Raw genomic sequence first — 17,070 nt, forward strand, 5'->3', positions numbered from 1 at the left:
GCTCGATTCGCTCAGGCCCGGCGGCGGCGGCGGATCTCGTCGGATTAGGCCGGTGGTTCCTCGGGGGAATCCGGAGAGATGGATCACATCGTCGGCGGCAAGTTCAAGCTCGGCAAGAAGATCGGGAGCGGATCCTTCGGGGAGCTCTTCCTCGGTGAGCCCCCCATATTCTACCCGGGCGAACAAGATGCTTTTTTTTGTGTTCCTTTTCATGCTTCTGGGAAGAAAGATGCTGACTTTGCTCCTGTTGTTGCTATCTGCAGCCGTGAATGCGCAGACCGGAGAGGAGGTCGCCGTCAAATTGGTATTGGATTCCGTCCTCCCCTCCCCTCTACCTCCTTCCCGCGTGCGGCGTGCGTTACGGGTCCTGCTTAGCCGATTTAGGGCGGGAACAGTGGGATAAAGTTTGCTGCTTGCGTTAAACATCCTCTGCCAAAAGATGCACGATGTAGTGCCATTTTTTAGGATTTTTTTGTCAGTTTAGCTTCTTGTTTTGGTGGGCGGGGAGTTTTTTCTATCTGTTGGGGGATGCTGAGATGTGTGTGCTGCTTTGGGTCGGCAGGAAAATGTCAAGACGAAGCACCCGCAGCTCCATTACGAGTCCAAGCTCTACATGCTCCTCCAAGGAGGAAGTAAGTCGATTGTCGTCTATCGTATCAATGCGGTCGGGATGGTATCTTTTGTAATTACCTGCCACATGGGTGATGAATTGAGCCGAGTTTCCTTTCTTCTTGCTTATTACAGCTGGCATTCCGCACTTGAAGTGGTTTGGCGTGGAGGGGGAGTATAATGTGATGGTGATTGATCTTCTCGGACCTAGCCTCGAGGACCTGTTCAACTACTGCAGTAGGAAGTTCTCGTTGAAGACCGTGCTGATGCTCGCTGATCAGATGGTGAGAATTCTTTCTGGAACTGTTCCACTTCATGTATTCTCATTTTGTAATGTATGTGGAGTTATGGTTTGACAACATCCCTCTTCTTGCAAACGTTTCAGATTAATCGAGTCGAGTACATGCATCAAAAGGGGTTTCTTCACCGTGATATCAAGCCTGATAATTTCCTTATGGGGCTTGGTAGGAAAGCCAATCAGGTTTGTACATGTACATCTGACTCTGCCAATAAATTCGTATGCTCCTGACTCCCATCTCGTTTAAAACCCAAATTTTGATTATAATTTCTGCCAGTTAACCACATCGTGTATGGTTTAGTGCCATGGTCTGTTTTGCTGGCGCCCAAGACTTGTGGGTTTCCTTCTTGAAAGAAGGCCCAAAACGATGTTTCACTAGAGAAACATGGCTTGACTTGCTAAATTACTGCTCTACTAGTAGTAGTAGTCTAATATACGATTAAGTATGTTCAACGCAGTCATTTGTTTTGTCAACATGCTTGTAATGGGGTTGCTGCTTCTGTGACAACAAGGATAGACATAGAAGGTCCATTGGTATAAGCAGTTACTTAAATAGAATGTCCATTGGTATATGCTGTTTCTTACATAGAAGGTCCATTGCTATATGCTGTTAGTTAAGTAGAAGGTCCATTGGTATATGCTGTTAGTTACATAGAAGGTCCATTGATATATTTTTTGAAACAGATATCTCCAAATCCAACTAATTTTTTATATATATTGATAACCTCCATGCCAGGTATATATAATAGATTATGGACTTGCAAAGAAATTCAGGGACCTTCAGACTCACAAGCACATCCCCTACAGGTTGGTTTAAATTCCTAGTACTGCTGCAAGTACAAATGATGCTGCAGGGGAATTGTTAATGTACATACCTCTTCTTAGTTTAATCATGATGCTATGTTCACTTAAATATGCAGGGAGAACAAGAATCTCACCGGAACTGCACGCTATGCTAGTGTCAATACCCACCTTGGTGTTGGTGAGTTTGATGTTCCTTCTGGATGATTAATCGAGTAACTAATTTAAGTTCTGCCTAACTTAAGCTTGCTTTAATGCAGAGCAAAGCAGGAGAGATGATTTAGAATCTCTTGGTTATGTCCTTATGTACTTCCTCAGAGGCAGGTTAGTTAGTTATATCATACGTGTTTCTTTCTTCTAATGTTTTTCACTATGATGTATTTCTTGTTTTCTTAAATAACGTGGACTCTGTTGGTCTTTCCACATTCAACAGCCTACCATGGCAGGGGCTGAAAGCGGGCACTAAGAAGCAGAAATATGACAAAATTAGCGAGAAAAAGATGCTTACCCCAGTGGAGGTAATTCATGACGGGACACTTAGTTGTCGTTTTCTTTAGTAACCTCAGTAAACTGAGACTTGATAAATTGTTGGTCAGGTACTCTGTAAGTCCTACCCATCAGAATTTATTTCTTACTTTCACTACTGTCGATCATTGCGGTTTGAAGACAAGCCAGATTATTCATACCTGAAGAGACTATTCCGCGATCTCTTCATCCGGGAAGGTATGCTCTTGACACACTTTTGCCTTGTGGTCATGAGTTTTAGCTATCATAATACTCATTTTTGAATGCATTATTTTTTCTGCAGGATACCAATTCGATTATGTATTTGACTGGACCATTTTGAAATATCCCCAGATTGGCTCCAATCCACGGATGAGGGTATGTAGTCTTTGGTTCTTATAATTGGACGACGCTGTCCTGTAATTAAGTTTGTTAATTTGGTTATTTTGTTCGCTGTTCTTGGCTCAGCCATCTGAAAGAACTAGTGGAGCTGCTGCTGGACCTTCTGAGAAGATAGAGAAGCCCCCAGGTCTGTTCTTTTACTCACAAGTTGTAATGAAACTATGATACAACAAGCCATGCAGTTGTTACAGCCTAGAGGCACTTGTGTTGAACAGCCGAAGCATCTGCTCGAAGGAACCCTAGTGCTTCTCTGAATCAGAGCGGTGACAACTATGCAGCACGACCACGCGAAACTGTATCGATGTCACTAAAGGAGATTGTAAGTTACACTCTTCATTCCTGAAGTGCATGAACCATAAACTTTGTTCCACCCCATGCAGCCCCTCATGCAATGTTTGTTTCCTCAGATGCACAGCACAGACCGTTCTGGCGAAAGGACCACCGAGAGGACTGCGGAGAGACCTCGCTCGTCCTCTCGTACAGGCAGTGCATCAAGGAGAGCGGTTGCGTCAAGCAGCAGGCCAGCCTCATCAATGGAACCAAGCGAGCAGCAATATAACCGGACAAGCCGGCTGTTCTCTACTAGCAATAACAGCGGCAGCCGCCCAACCAGCGCCCAGAGAGTTAATCCAGGTGTGGGCGAGTCGAGGGCCACTTCCCTTTCACGGGCAGCAGTCGCAAGAGGGTCACGCGACGAGCCCCTCCACCGCAGCCTCGAGCTCCTATCCCTTGGCGGAGTCAAGAGAAAATAATCACGGGGAAGAGGCGAGGAACCCTGCAAACAATGAAAGAAGGACGCTGTCTGCGACTCTGTAAATGACAGGATCTATTTGTCAACAGTTCCCCCACAGAGCATCCCATAATATCCATGGTGCTCGATCCGGCCTGTTGTATCACCATCACCATCATTGCTTGATAGATAGCAATAATCTGTTGTTGTTCTTGTTGTCGGCGTGTGTGTGTGTGTGTTAGGGCCAAGTCCTAGCTTTCCGTGGTGATTAATTTAGAGGCGGTCAAGATTCAACATATTTATGTTTCTTTACCTTCCCAGCTGGGACTTGGCATACTTGTTCTTCCGAGACTCTCTGTATCTCATGTTGTTGTTCCCTTGCAAACTCTGGGCTTTACTTATTCAACAGAAGTTGATGAAAGGAACTTCCAGCATAAATTCCCAGTCTCCTTGCTTATATATTTGATGCAGCCTCGTGGCGTATGAACTGGAATGTTACTTGCAATTGTGTAATTGTGTACTGTGAGATTAGTAGTACCACTTTCTCCAGATAAAATAAAATTAGCTTCTGATAGTACATTTTTTCAAGTAAAAAGCTTGGACATTTCTTCTACAATGCTGTGAAACGAGCAAACGATATTCTCATTGATGCATATATTCAATGTTTTCCTTTACGGTCCAGGTTCAATGTTGAATGTTTTTCTTTACGGTCCAGGTTCAGTGCAGAGAAACTGGAATTTTCCTCTGGTAAAATTTATGTCGGCTGGAGCAGTTCGTTTTGCTTCCCTCACTGGCAGGCGGGCCCACATGTCATCGCCATCGTTTTCCATTAGCCCCCCAAACCGGAGTGAAATTACGGTTCCAGGGCTCGAGACGGAGGTGGATTGACCAAGGGACGACTCTCTCCGCGTTTCTGGTTAACCCTAAGCGAGCCGGGAGGAGCGTGGCGGCCGGAGCCGGAGCCGGAGATGGAGGTGGTGGCGCTGGTGAGCGGCGGCAAGGACAGCTGCTTCTCCATGATGCGGTGCCTCGACTACGGCCACAAGGCAAACCCACCCCACCGCATCCATCCCCAGCTTCAATCCGTGTCTTCCTCTCTAACGAGTTCTTGCTAAACCTTGTTGCTCCGCCTGACTGCCTGCAGGTCGTCGCCCTGGCCAATCTCATCCCCCTCGACGACGCCGTCGACGAGCTCGACAGCTACATGTACCAGACCGTACGGCCCCCCTCCGCCCTCCACTCCCGCCGCACATTTCCGTTTCTTTTGCGCCGTGTAATGTATTGCAATGTAATGTGGTCGTCGTTTCCTGGAATTCCCTGATTTCCTGTGGGTGTTTGCTGCCTCTGTGGGCGTCCAGGTCGGGCACCAGATCGTGGTCTGCTACGCCAAATGCATGGGGCTGCCCCTGTTCCGGCGCCGCATCAGCGGGTCCACTAGGCAAGCGCTCTGTCTGCTCGTCCGTCCAGAGATCTTTGCTCCCCAATTGCAGATGAGTTTGTTAATTCACCAGTTGCTTGTCTTGCAGGGATCACGCTCTGAAATATAGCGTCACCCCGGGAGACGAGGTGGAGGATATGTTTGCGCTGCTGAGCGAGGTCAAGCGGCGAATACCCTCCGTCGGCGCAGTGTCCTCGGGCGCCATCGCCTCCGATTACCAGAGGCTCCGGGTCGAGAGCGTCTGCTCGAGGCTGGGGCTGGTGTCGCTGGCATACATGTGGAAGCAGGATCAGACTCTGCTTCTCGAAGAAATGGTAAATTGAACTCCAGTTTTATTGTTTTTCAGTTTTGGCAAATTGTATAGTGGAAGAAACTGCTTTCTTACCATGTCAGTTTGTTCTGGTTTTAATCCCTGCAGATAAGAAGGGGCATTGTGGCTATAACTGTTAAGGTATACAGTGCAGTCATGTTTATTATGCTTTGTTGGTTTCCTTTAACTTTATTGCATCAGTACACCTATCTCTTTGGAATAAGTGGTTGATCTTTTCGGGTTTATAGGTTGCTGCAATGGGGCTGAAACCTTCTGCACACTTGGGGAAAGAGCTGTCTGAACTTAAGAGTCATCTGCTCCAAATGAATGAGTATGTTTCCAACTTGTATCTAGTGGCACCTTGTGCTTTCGCTCTTTTTCTTTTGGCTAGTGCTTCTGGAGACTTTGAGTGACCCATGATCTGTAACACTTTGTGTAACTCAGTTCTTTAATAATGCAATAAAAAGCCGTATGAATCAATTGATGCAGAGGCTGGGGCTTTTCCCCATTTCGAAAAAATGTATATTTCCCTTTAGGATATTTTGTGCTAGAAATAGTGGCTTCTTGTCTCTTGTGAGAGTCTACAAGCTTGAATGAGTAAAGACAATAACTTCATGTAGTGATCATTGAGTGAGTATAGTTTCTAAATAATAAACCACAATTGCAGGCGTGGAGAGGAATGCTGGTTTTCTTGTTTTTAGTTGTTCTAGGAAAGTATTTGGCTAGTAAAACTCAGTTTGTCTGTCTTTTGGTTGTATGATTGATTGACTGAAAGTTACATCCGCAGTTAGGTCTTATGTTTGGTGTGTATTTACTGATTCTTAGTGAACTTGCTAGTAATTTTCTGTTGGTTATTGCACATGAACTGTATTTTTGTTTGCCATGAATGGACATGTGAATCTCCTGAAAGAATTCCATGTCACATTTTGTTCCTCTCTCTATGTCTTATTCTCATGGTTTTCTATGTAAATACTGGCCTTTTGCTTCCATATTCAGCTTGTAATTTATCTTCTTTGTTCCTATTAGGAGTTATGGAATCAATGTCTGTGGTGAAGGTGGAGAGTACGAAACACTAACTCTTGACTGCCCTCTATTTCGTGTAAGTTTGAGGAGCTGACTGTGAAAACCTGATGCTACTTGTCGTAAAATGCTAATTAGACCGTTACCATCGTCTTGTTCCACACCATGCTTGCACTGTCCAAACTAACATGTCCATCGATGCCTGTTGAGTTTTCTTCTGCACAGTAATATATACTTACCACCAAATACCAACTGTTGGGTTTTCTGTACCATAATATATCAATGTGCCTCTGTTTTGCAGAATGCAAGGATTGTCCTTGATGATTTTGAAGTGATACTCCACTCCGCTGATTCCATTGCTTCAGTTGGAATTCTTCATCCCTTGGCATTTCATGTTGAGGCCAAGCCAGGTTCGTCCAGTAGCATTGAGGATGGCACTATTGCTCAAGAGAGTTCTAGTTGCTTGTATGAAGTAAATGGAGATATCGTGCAGACTGATGTGGAAGACAAACAGACCAGGAATCCAACACCAACTTCTGATGCTTACCCAAGTATGGACGTATGCATCTCAAAGACAGGGAAGAGTTTGTTTTCCATTGGTTGTTGGATAGGGGAACCCTCTAGTGCTTCAAAAGGTGCATACTCTTGTGCTACATATTTTCATCTTATTGAACTGTTCATGATTTCAACTTGCAGGAATATCTTATGTCCATTTCATCTTCCTTTCTCCAATATCCACTTACAATGTCATTACGTTAATAGGCTTGAAGGAAGATCTAGTCGCAGTTTTGAGCAGAATTCAGAATCAACTGAAGGAAGATGGGTTAAGTTGGGCAAATGTTCTATATGTTCACCTCTACATTTCATGTATGAAGGAATTTGCATTAGCCAATGAAGTTTATGTCAGCTTCATCACTGAAAAGAAATGCCACCTTGGTGTTCCTTCACGCAGTACAATTGAATTACCACTAGTTCAGGCTGGTTTAGGCAACACATATGTGGAGGTTCTAGTTTCAAATGACCTTGTCAAAAGAGTTCTCCATGTACAAAGCATCTCATGCTGGGCTCCTAGTTGCATCGGACCGTACAGCCAGGTAAAAGAACACTCCATTATAATGCCATGAATTTATTTTGAAGGTGTCTGCAGAGTGCGCAGACGCCATATGCTCACTCCGGGACATGAAATTTTATTGTAATTTCTTTTAGGCAACACTATATGGAGAGGTTCTCTACATGGCTGGTCAGCTTGGGCTTGACCCCCCTACAATGAAGCTCTGTCCTGGAGGTGCAACAGCTCAACTGGAACTAGCACTGCGAAATAGTGAAGCTGTGGCCAATGCCTTCAAGAGCTCTATCTTTTCTTCGGCAATACACTTTTTGGTGTACTGCTCTGCCCACCTCACATCCAGTGAGAAGGAAGAAGTTGAACTTAAACTTCAGAATTCATATATTGCTCATTTAGATTCCTCAAGAACCGGATCGTACCCTACTATTCTATATGTACTAGCACCTGATCTTCCAAAAGGGTAAGCATATGTTCTATTTTATCAGCAAGAAATACTGTCATTTGGACAGACATATTTGGTTTATGCCATGCCAAGTGCTATTCTGAATATTCTAAGAACTAATTGTTCCCATTTTTCAGGGCGTGTGTGGAGATAAAACCAACATTATATGTCCCTGCTGACAATGGCTACAGCGACGACGACGATGATGTAGACATTACCAGCAAGCCGGAGACTGGAGGGTCAAAGCCAGCGTCGAGCAAAGTTCTGAGTGAGTGGAGCGCGCGATACTCTGACCTGCATGACTCATGCTGTCTGGTCCACACCATCGCTGGGAAGATTTGTTCTGCCGTAGTCTCGATCACTAATGACATTGCATCAAAGATCTGTTCTAGCACGGAACAACTGCACCAATCAGAGGAGCAACTGAAAGCCATAGCCAGATTTTGCGTTTTCCAGATCGCTAAGATCCTGATAGACAACGGCTTTACCTGGGACAGCGTCACGGTAATCTCCCAGCCTGGAATTTTCTTCGCAATTGCATCAGACCTGCCATTCTAATCAGTGCCTCTGAATTCAAACCTGCAGATGCTGAGGTTCTACTACTTGGTCGAGCACTCGGTGGCGGCGGACGTGATGTCCCGCATGTTCTCTGAGGCTTTTGCCGAGCTCGGAAAAGCCACGGGTGGTTCCTTAAGAGCTGATGGGGTACCTGTTTTCAACGTTCTCCCAGTTTCTGGGTCTGGCCGCTCTGCGTCGATGCTTGACATTTTAACGTGTGAGCTGTTGGCTTCCAAGGCTTAAGCCAAGAATACCTGGCATGTCGCATGCCGCATGGTTATTCAGGTGGCACTCAGCTGGAACGCATATCTTTGCTTGGGACATTGGAGGTATGTAGGATTTCCTGCCAAAACAGCCGGCCGACGCTCTGTTAGCTGGACTGCAGATTAGCAGTTGCCTTGTTAGTGGTAGTCGGTGATTTTGATTTGTTATATTACGATGATTATCCGCATGATGATATACTATACTACACAACTGTACGCTGGGTCTGGTTGGCCCGTACTGTAGCTTGTAACGACATTGGTTGGCTCAGTTAGTGGTACAATTGTCCGTTGCGTTCATCAGCCAGGTACGGCTCTGTTCTTTATTGTACTCAGAAGAGAGAGAAATTACAAGATCTATACGTTATTGTGCGTACTATTATTATTATCTCAAGGAATATCTTCATCTTCATTATATAATAAAGAGGCCAACGATTTGCAAATAATTTATTGCCTGACCAACGATTTGCAAATAAAGAAGCTGATAAGAACATCTAAATAACGCGGCCTGAATAAGCTCACCGACCAGTCGATGAAACATTAGAACGAAGAAAGTTGTTGCCCATTTCTCCAAAGATAGAACAGACACGGCAAAAACAGTTCATAAAAAAACAAGAACAAGTACTACCGTATCTCTCTAGACTAGACAGACTTGATCAATTCCGTCAGGTGCACAAGTTCTTGGCACGCACGCACGCCTTGTTGATTTTTTGATATAAAAATAAAAATAAAAATAGAATTAAAGCAGCTAGCTCTGCTTCTTCTCTCCCTCCTCCTTCCTCTCTCTCCCCACTCCCGGCCCGACCAAATTTAGCCGTTGCATCACCTCCCGCTCCTCTCTCTCTCTCTCTCTCTCTCTCTCTCTCTCTCTCTCTCTCCAGCCTCTCAGAGAAAGAACATCGGATCAAGAATCAAATTGAGGAGGAAGAACGTCTCCTGATCCGTCTCTGGCTGGCGATTCTACATCGCTGATTATATATTTTTCATCCCCTCCGGTGTCCCACCTGAAATCGTCCTCTTGATCCGGTTCGATTTGGGTGGTCAATCGAGGCGGGACAAGATGATGTTCCTGGCGTGCTGCTACAATGATCCGGACATGCTCATCGATCCGGACACCATCTACCCCACCCGCGCCGACTGCCCGGAGGCGCCCAAGTCGCGCTTCAAGCCCCAGGCATGCAACCGATTTCCTCTGATTCCTCATTCATCTTATTTGGTTCCTGCATTATAATTGTCATTATCCCCATCTGGGCACCAGGGTTGCCGTGTAATTACCTTTTGATTTATCAAGTCGAATTCTTGGGCAATGCTGATTGATTAGACAGATTAGTGGCTGCCATGTACTACTAGTTATGCTGATTACCTTTTTCGGTTTCCATGTCCTGTTGGCAGCCTCGCCGCACGTTGAGTCCAAGGAGATGGAAGCTGCTGTTCAACGAGGAAGGCTGCCTGGACGCAGCTGGGATGATCAAAAGAGTACAGCGTGGGGTGAGCTACTCGTTTCCTCAGATTCATGGATGGACAGCAACTTAATTACCCTGTTCAATGTCAATATGTGGCGCACACTTCAATATATTGTCTCCTTCAGTTTGTTTACGTAATTAGTATGCGGGGAAGAATCTAAATCATGTTTGTTCAAGCAATCTTACCTATGCACTCTGCTAGAGCCTGCTCCATGTATTTCTGCTAAATGCCACTTTTTTTAATCCCTTGTGCATTCCTGCTTGATATTTTTCAACCTTTTTCTGCTTTCTAATTTTCCTCAACAACAACCATGCATCTTTTTGCCATCTGTTAGTATCCCTTCCCTTGGGACCTCTATACTGCTTATACATGTTGTGACTCCTCAGTTTAATTGAACCAGGTTGTTGTCTTTATTTTGGTTATTATGCCAACAGGGTATCCACCCAAATATCAAAGGAGAAGTTTGGGAGTATTTGCTGGGTTGTTACGACCCTAAAAGCACTACTGAACAGAGGAACCAATTGCGACAACAGAGAAGGTTCCTTTTTTAATTTTCATCTGCAATGCATTATTTCTATCATCTAGGGAGTTCACCGTGCTTTTCGTAACCGTTGTATGGAACCATGAATGAGATGAGGAATGTACTGATTTGAATATTTTCATAGGTTAGAATATGAGAAACTGAAAACAAAGTGCCGAGAAATGGACACGACGGTTGGTAGTGGAAGGGTAATTACTATGCCTGTCATAACAGAAGATGGCCAGCCTATCGAGGATCCTAACGCAAATGGAGGGGCAAGGGCTTCTTCAGTGGGCGTAGAGCAGCAAACCAGTAATTCAACGCTCCCTAAAGAAGTTATTCAGTGGAAACTTCTTCTGCACCAAATTGGTAAGCAGTAGTATTGCCTTTGTTTTCAGCATTTGTCAGTGGCGTATATTGTCTCCAAGTTTCCTCTTTTTGCTGATTCTTCCACTAATCTATTATAGGTCTCGATGTTAACCGTACCGACCGTACACTAGTTTATTACGAGAGTCAGGAGAATTTGGCACGGCTGTGGGACATTCTTTCAGTCTACGCATGGGTGGACAATGACATTGGTTATTGTCAGGGTGAGTTGTTTAAGCAACACAAGTCTCTTATTTTTGTGCAGATAAAGTATGTTTTAAAAATCTATGGATCAAATCTCAGCAAAAAAATGCTGAACATGAAAGTTTCCTAAATGATATGTTGTATATGTTTAAATCCTTTCATGCATAAGCAGGAATGAGTGATCTTTGTTCACCGATATCAATCATTTTGGAACATGAAGCGGATGCTTTTTGGTGCTTTGAACGGCTGATGCGCAGGGTGGTAAGCATCCTTATCCTTTTATTCACTCACGGAATATTTGAATCCTTTTGATTTCTATTGTGTAGGAAATGCATTGCTTTCGGCTAACATAGGTCGTAATGGTAGCAAATTTTTTAGTTTATGTTTCCACATACAGCACTATAAAACAACAAAGCTATATAAGACAAAGGAAACTCTATAAGACAATGATAAAGTTACGTTTCAACCTTATATGAACAAGACTAGCTAAGATGACTGTTGTCAGATAAACCAGTTAGCTTGGTAATAAAGCATTTTATGCATATATGCTTGGATAGATTGTGACCTACTCAATGTCTGAACCCAGAGTTTTAAGGTAGCTAATTTTATTTCCCACGAGCATCTGTTGATTTCACAAACCTAAAATTAAGAGGGACCACGTGCATAAATAAAATCATCAAACATAAAAATGATTAAGAAAAAGCAATGTGTCATTGAAAGCATACGATTGTATTTCATGTTTTATCTGCTCATAAAGGCCAGTTCTGTATTAGTGTGCATATTGGCTATGCCAGAATGTGTTAATTAATGGAATTGGTCATTTTTGATTTGGCCAATATTTTCAGAAAATGTAGCTATTTGATATTGGTATGGAAAAAAAAGGATGTGAAAGAACTCTGAACTTGTTTGCCGCACTTTTTTACTTCCCTAAAGTATTAGTACCTGTGCTGCTGCATGCCTCCACGTACTATCTGAATTCATTCATGTGTCTGGGTATACTAAAAGCTCTAGTGTTTTATCTTCAAATATGCAGCGTGACAACTTCAAGAGTACATCTACTTCCATTGGAGTTCGATCTCAACTGACCACCTTGTCATCAATAATGAAAGCTGTTGATCCAAAGCTACATGAGCATTTAGGTAGAGGCTATTAATTCTTTATTACTAGAGTGCTCAAAGGAATGCATTTTGTTGATCCTTTACTGAACAGTGAGCTTCGTATTTGTATTACTAATTAAAGAATGTATGCAGAAAATCTTGATGGAGGGGAATACTTATTTGCCTTTCGGATGCTGATGGTTCTTTTTCGAAGGGAGTTCTCTTTTATAGACACAATGTATCTTTGGGAGGTAAGATTTCATAGCTAACTCGAGTGTGTTCATTTCCTGGGCACTAGATCAGTTTTCTAGACAATTCAATCTGGATCCCCCACCAGTATAAAAAATCAAACACAATAATTATTGACCTTTAGTACCCCCTATCTAGTAACAATTTAAGGTATTGGTTTCTTCACGAAAGGCGTTCATGGCCACAACGTGACTATTTTCTCCATCGTCAAATTGTTGCAGCTCATGTGGTCTATGGAGTACAATCCAGGTCTGTTTTCAATGTTGGAGAGTAAGACTGGCGCATCAAACGCAAACGATGAAAATACCCTCAAACAGTGCGGGAAGTTTGAAAAGAAAAACTTGCAGGCGGCCAAGAAAGAAGAGCAGATCCCTCTATCAGTCTTTGTTGTAGCTAGTGTCATAGAGGCTAAAAACAAAAGATTGATGGGAGAGGCAAAAGGTCTAGACGATGTTGTCAAGGTCTCTCTCTCTATCCTTCTCTCCATCTCTCCCTCTCATACATGTTGATCAGAACTGAAAGTTATCTTGTTTATGTTCCTGTCCCCTGAGAACAGATTTTGAATGAAATCACTGGAAGCATTGATGCAAAGAAGGCATGTAGAGGGGCCTTGACGATTCACGAGAAATACCTAACCACAGTATGTTTTTTTTGTTAATCAATGTACCATTAAATATGCTTTTGAGTCGCCAATAATAATAACCTGAGCTTTCTTGAAATGCAGGTAAAGGCATCATAGCGACGTGTACAGCTTCACAGGAATGCATCCTTAGGAACAATATTCAGTTTTGCCCTTTTTAAATTGGAGGAACAGCTGTATCACAGTTTTTTTTTGTTCATTCTTGATATGTGTATGTGTTTTTAATTCTTTGACCCACTATGTAATTTTGGCATTTCGACAAAAGGAAATGAATACTAGTGGGATTATGCAGGAATAAAGTTTGCAACTATTATAAAGTTACACCATGAATGATTATTAGGAGAGTCTCATAGTCGTCATCAATATGCTGGAAAAAGAACATATTATAAGAGAGTCAGGAATGAGTAAAACTATTTTTGTTGGACTCAGACTATTAAGCACATGTACCAAGATGTATTAAGATTTTGTTTTCAGCAAACTACATTTGCATTTTCTGGATTTAAACATACCTGTTGTTGCTTAGCAACTCCAGTATGGAGAGGTGGAGTAGGAACCAGCAAATGAAAATGACAAACGACCCAGCAGAACCACAAATCAGGAAAATGAAATGACCAAAGATAAAAATCCGATTCACACCAAGTCCTTATCCCTTCTCTAGAATACACCTAAAATCGTGATCTCAAAGGAGAACGACAGGAAAACGAAAAAACTCTGTGATCACTGCATTACCTCCTTAGATATCAAACATTCACAACAAATGTACATCACATGCCAACTGCTACCAGGTACATCTAAAATGGAAAATTAACTGACAGTAACACCAGGTATACATATGAAAGAGCTCAAAGTTTTTGCGTTGTCTAAAAAAAATCCTTTGCTGGATTAGGCCGAGCTTCCAGCGCAAAGTTTACCAGTTACATTTTTTTGCGGGTAGTTTATCAGTTTTTTTTTCCAACTGGGCTTCCACCCTTTTCCATTGCATTAACTCAGAAATAAAAAGGGTACTTTATCAGTTACCTTGGCTTTACCACAATTAAGGACATGGGATAAGATAAACAAATAGTTAAAACAAGAGGCTGTAAACTGGGAGCCTGCCAGACTTTCTGCCCAAATGACTCCTCTTTCCGAGCTGCCCATTACCACCCTTTGCGCTCCAGACTAGTTAAACAGAACCAGGGCCTCTCAAACTGGTACGTGTCGAAATAAATTGTAACCAAAGAGAACCTATACCCCAAAATAGTGACCTATAAATAGATTAAGACAACCAACCTTGAGCCCTTCCATTTTCCCCAACTAGGGAACAGAAAATCTAGGCCTGCTTCCTAGGAGAGGATTGCAATTCTGATAATTTGTGACAGATCATGCAGGAATAGGAGGTCAGGACAATTGTCGTAAGCGCACTGGATATGTCATCAAGAAGATGAAATTCTGCCAATTGTACTCGGTAGCTCCATGAATATTGGTTTCTAAGGTACGTGGGCTTGATTTCACTGGATGGTAATTATTCTCTCCAAATTTTTTTGTGCGACAGACGGATTGAAACATAAATATCGAAAGATTGGATGCACTGTTTCAATATGTTTCTTCTGCTAAATCGTTTTTGTTCTATGCATCATATGGATGATGGATCAACCCTGCATGGAAAGAAGATAGATTCTTACCCATTGATAGCAAGGCCATGATCCCCTGATCCATAGCATCCTCTATTGCCACCATTATATTCTGAAGAAAAAATTCAGAGGGATTGTCTGTTCGTTTGGTAATTAAAAGAATCAGACCACATTTCATGTTTGCACAAACAAAATTCTGGATCTTATCAACGATGCAAATCTGCTATTTGTTGATTCTTCCATTTGACTTGAGCTAACCTTTCTTCTTTTCAACGTCCCAACTAGCTTGTGAAGGCTGGATCAAGAGGTGGAAGGCAAAAAGATCCAAGTAGTGGATTCCTCGCAGGACGGCGCCGCGGGCGGGCAGCCGCCTGTGGAACCGGTTAAGATGAAGGGCCTTCTCAAGGGCCTCCGATACATCTCCCAAATTTTTGGTACGAGCTTATTACCCACTAAACCAGCCCCATTCTAGAATCAAAGCCCAGTGTTGAATTATCCATAGAAATCAATCTTCACAACAAACATCACAAATACATTTAGAATTGCAGTGCTAAAATTTTGCCTAGTTCAGGTAGTATTTGCAATGCAGTAGGAATGGAAGAATACTGCATGATGGTGTTGTAAGATGTGTGTACCTTGTGTGTTGTGGGTAGTCCCAGACGCGAAGGAGCCGGAGATCCAGATCGGAGCCCCCACGGACGTGAAGCACGTGGCGCACATCGGCTGGGACAGCGCCTCCGTCACCAACCCGACCTGGGTAAGCTAGCGAGCGCGCCATTGTTCCACTGTGATCCGATCGCATGCTCCTGAGCCATGGAGATCGATCTGACGGCTCCGGCCGGTTGGCATGTGCTGCAGATGAACGAGTTCAAGGCTCAGCCGGGAGCGTCAGGGAGCGGGGGGCCGGAGGGCGCGGGGCCGGAGCAGCCCGGAGGTGCTGGCGGAGCAGGAGCGGACAAGGCGGAGCAGTCGGAGAAGCCGCGGCGGACGAGAGGGAAGGGGTCGGGTGGCGGCGAGGGGAAGCGGCGGGACGCGGACGGGTCGCGGCGGCCGGCGAAGGGGGAGGCTGCGGATGGCTGCGAGGGGGAGGCCTCGGGTGCGGCGGCGACGAAACAGCGGCGGAGGAAGCCCAAGGCGTCAGGGGGCACCTCGTCGGGGCGGTCAAAGTCGTCGTCGGGGGGAGCCGGGTCGTCGGAACCGGCCGCCGCCGGTGCGGAGGACTAAGGCCGCCGGGATTCGCCTCGCTTTGCCGCTGGAGTTCGAGTTGGTGGGAACTTACACAGAGCACATCCGTGGAGAGAAGATTTTGAATTTGAACTTGTTCTCGTTTGGACTGTGGAACACACGACTGCGAGCCCATAAAAGAGATTTGGGCCTTTTCTTTTGTTTTTTTACGAGTACTTCATTGTTTGTTTTGGGCCAGTGTTGTGGAACAGATTGTTTTTAGATGGTGGTGTGATGTGTAGATGGGCCGTTTGTAATGTGTATGTGTAGCATATGTCATTATTCTTGCATGAGATGGAAATATGTGACAATTCAGCATTTTAGTTTTTTTTGGCCTGAAAAGGAGACGGCCTATCTTTAGCAGGCATTATTCAAAAAAGGTCTGACGAAGATCATATATCCGAAAAGCCGAAGCTACCACACAACACCTATAAACCCGACAACAAGTGAAATGCCAACATGGTCTTATACCCCGAAAACGCGAACCCCCTTGAACTAAAACCGGGAACATTGCATATCTCGAGAGCGCTCATCCGAGCTAGCATACTCTTGGCGAGTCCCTCATGCACAGTCTAGAGAAGCCGTCACAACCATCAGCCACTAGCCCATCGTTTCTCCAACATATGAAAATTAGAAAAGTTGTTATATAGCCAAATCACTGGTCATAAAGTTGTTGGAATCTCAGCTCAAACTTATGACGGTAAGTGCTTGTCAGTTGAACACCATATGAACCCCGTCAAAACATGTAAAATCCTTATAAATATTTATACAAGCATGTAAAATGTCAAATTCAAGCTCAATCATAGTACTTAAAAGGCCTGATATCCACTTTGGCTTGTAGGTGTATATGAACATATTGCCTGAAAAACATACTTCGAAATGTCAAAAATTTATGCAGTCTCGTTTGTGTGTTCATCTAGACAATATTTTTTTTTTGGTTTGTGTAAAAAGAATAATTTTCGATGCTCCAATATAACTCCTCACGAGACATCTTTTTGTCATTTTTAGGCTTTCTACAAAACAGTGTTCCTTTCTCTGGAACTTTTGTGTGTGAACATATTATGTATGGAGATGTACACACCGATTTTTATGGAATTTTCTGACATTTCAAAGTGAATTTTAGGTATTTTTTTATAATAGGTTCTAATATAACTAGGGGTGAAAACACCACCTCCTTAAAAAGGCTTGAAATTGATGAGCAAAGAAACGAGGAGTGAGAATAATTGCGAAACTTCACTGCTCATGCACACACCTGTTC

The 17,070-nt window shown here is 43.6% G+C and overlaps 4 protein-coding genes across 4 annotated transcripts; all 4 read left to right on the forward strand.

Moving 5' to 3' along the window:
• Positions 1-3,782, forward strand: LOC124693547 (casein kinase I-like; the record flags this gene model as incomplete). The annotated part of the gene is given in 14 exon segments (XM_047227023.1): positions 1-154; positions 264-304; positions 563-632; positions 745-893; positions 995-1,090; positions 1,644-1,714; positions 1,828-1,889; positions 1,969-2,032; positions 2,142-2,226; positions 2,305-2,431; positions 2,517-2,590; positions 2,681-2,741; positions 2,830-2,933; positions 3,022-3,782. Coding segments are annotated over 14 exon segments (1,425 nt in total). The 3' UTR covers positions 3,367-3,782.
• A 457-nt stretch (positions 3,783-4,239) lies between these two features.
• LOC124691034 (diphthine--ammonia ligase-like) lies at positions 4,240-8,798 on the forward strand. The gene is made up of 12 exons (XM_047224323.1): positions 4,240-4,390; positions 4,489-4,560; positions 4,703-4,782; positions 4,871-5,096; positions 5,201-5,233; positions 5,341-5,423; positions 6,119-6,191; positions 6,414-6,747; positions 6,875-7,206; positions 7,319-7,638; positions 7,758-8,124; positions 8,206-8,798. The coding sequence occupies exons 1-12, from the start codon at positions 4,313-4,315 to the stop codon at positions 8,419-8,421; spliced, it is 2,214 nt and encodes a 737-aa protein (XP_047080279.1). The 5' UTR covers positions 4,240-4,312; the 3' UTR covers positions 8,422-8,798.
• A 580-nt stretch (positions 8,799-9,378) lies between these two features.
• On the forward strand, positions 9,379-13,299 carry LOC124691035 (rab GTPase-activating protein 22-like; the record flags this gene model as incomplete). The annotated part of the gene is made up of 11 exons (XM_047224324.1): positions 9,379-9,612; positions 9,831-9,926; positions 10,337-10,440; positions 10,568-10,791; positions 10,890-11,012; positions 11,165-11,253; positions 12,026-12,131; positions 12,243-12,340; positions 12,560-12,799; positions 12,895-12,978; positions 13,063-13,299. Coding segments are annotated over 11 exons (1,413 nt in total), but the record flags the coding sequence as incomplete, so codon positions are not given.
• Positions 13,300-14,976: 1,677 nt separating this feature from the next.
• Positions 14,977-15,812, forward strand: LOC124691036 (CRIB domain-containing protein RIC5-like). Its single transcript, XM_047224325.1, has 3 exons — positions 14,977-15,022; positions 15,248-15,345; positions 15,447-15,812. Exons 1-3 carry the CDS (start codon positions 14,977-14,979, stop codon positions 15,810-15,812), a joined length of 510 nt encoding a protein of 169 aa, XP_047080281.1.
• Positions 15,813-17,070: the final 1,258 nt, after the last annotated feature.

The sequence above is a fragment of the Lolium rigidum genome, chromosome 2 (assembly GCF_022539505.1).
Source record: "Lolium rigidum isolate FL_2022 chromosome 2, APGP_CSIRO_Lrig_0.1, whole genome shotgun sequence".
Taxonomy (NCBI): domain Eukaryota; kingdom Viridiplantae; phylum Streptophyta; class Magnoliopsida; order Poales; family Poaceae; genus Lolium; species Lolium rigidum.

Excerpts from the sequence above, each read along its gene's own strand:
- LOC124691034 (XM_047224323.1), top strand. The coding sequence starts at position 4,313 with ATGGAGGTGGTGGCGCTGGTGAGCGGCGGCAAGGACAGCTGCTTCTCC. Across the intron at positions 5,097-5,200 it reads CTCTGCTTCTCGAAGAAATG|ATAAGAAGGGGCATTGTGGC; the intron begins GTAAATTGAACT and ends TAATCCCTGCAG. Across the intron at positions 7,639-7,757 it reads GCACCTGATCTTCCAAAAGG|GGCGTGTGTGGAGATAAAAC; the intron begins GTAAGCATATGT and ends CCCATTTTTCAG.
- LOC124691036 (XM_047224325.1), top strand. The coding sequence starts at position 14,977 with ATGAAGGGCCTTCTCAAGGGCCTCCGATACATCTCCCAAATTTTTG. Across the intron at positions 15,023-15,247 it reads ATACATCTCCCAAATTTTTG|ACGCGAAGGAGCCGGAGATC; the intron begins GTACGAGCTTAT and ends GGGTAGTCCCAG. Across the intron at positions 15,346-15,446 it reads CCGTCACCAACCCGACCTGG|ATGAACGAGTTCAAGGCTCA; the intron begins GTAAGCTAGCGA and ends CATGTGCTGCAG.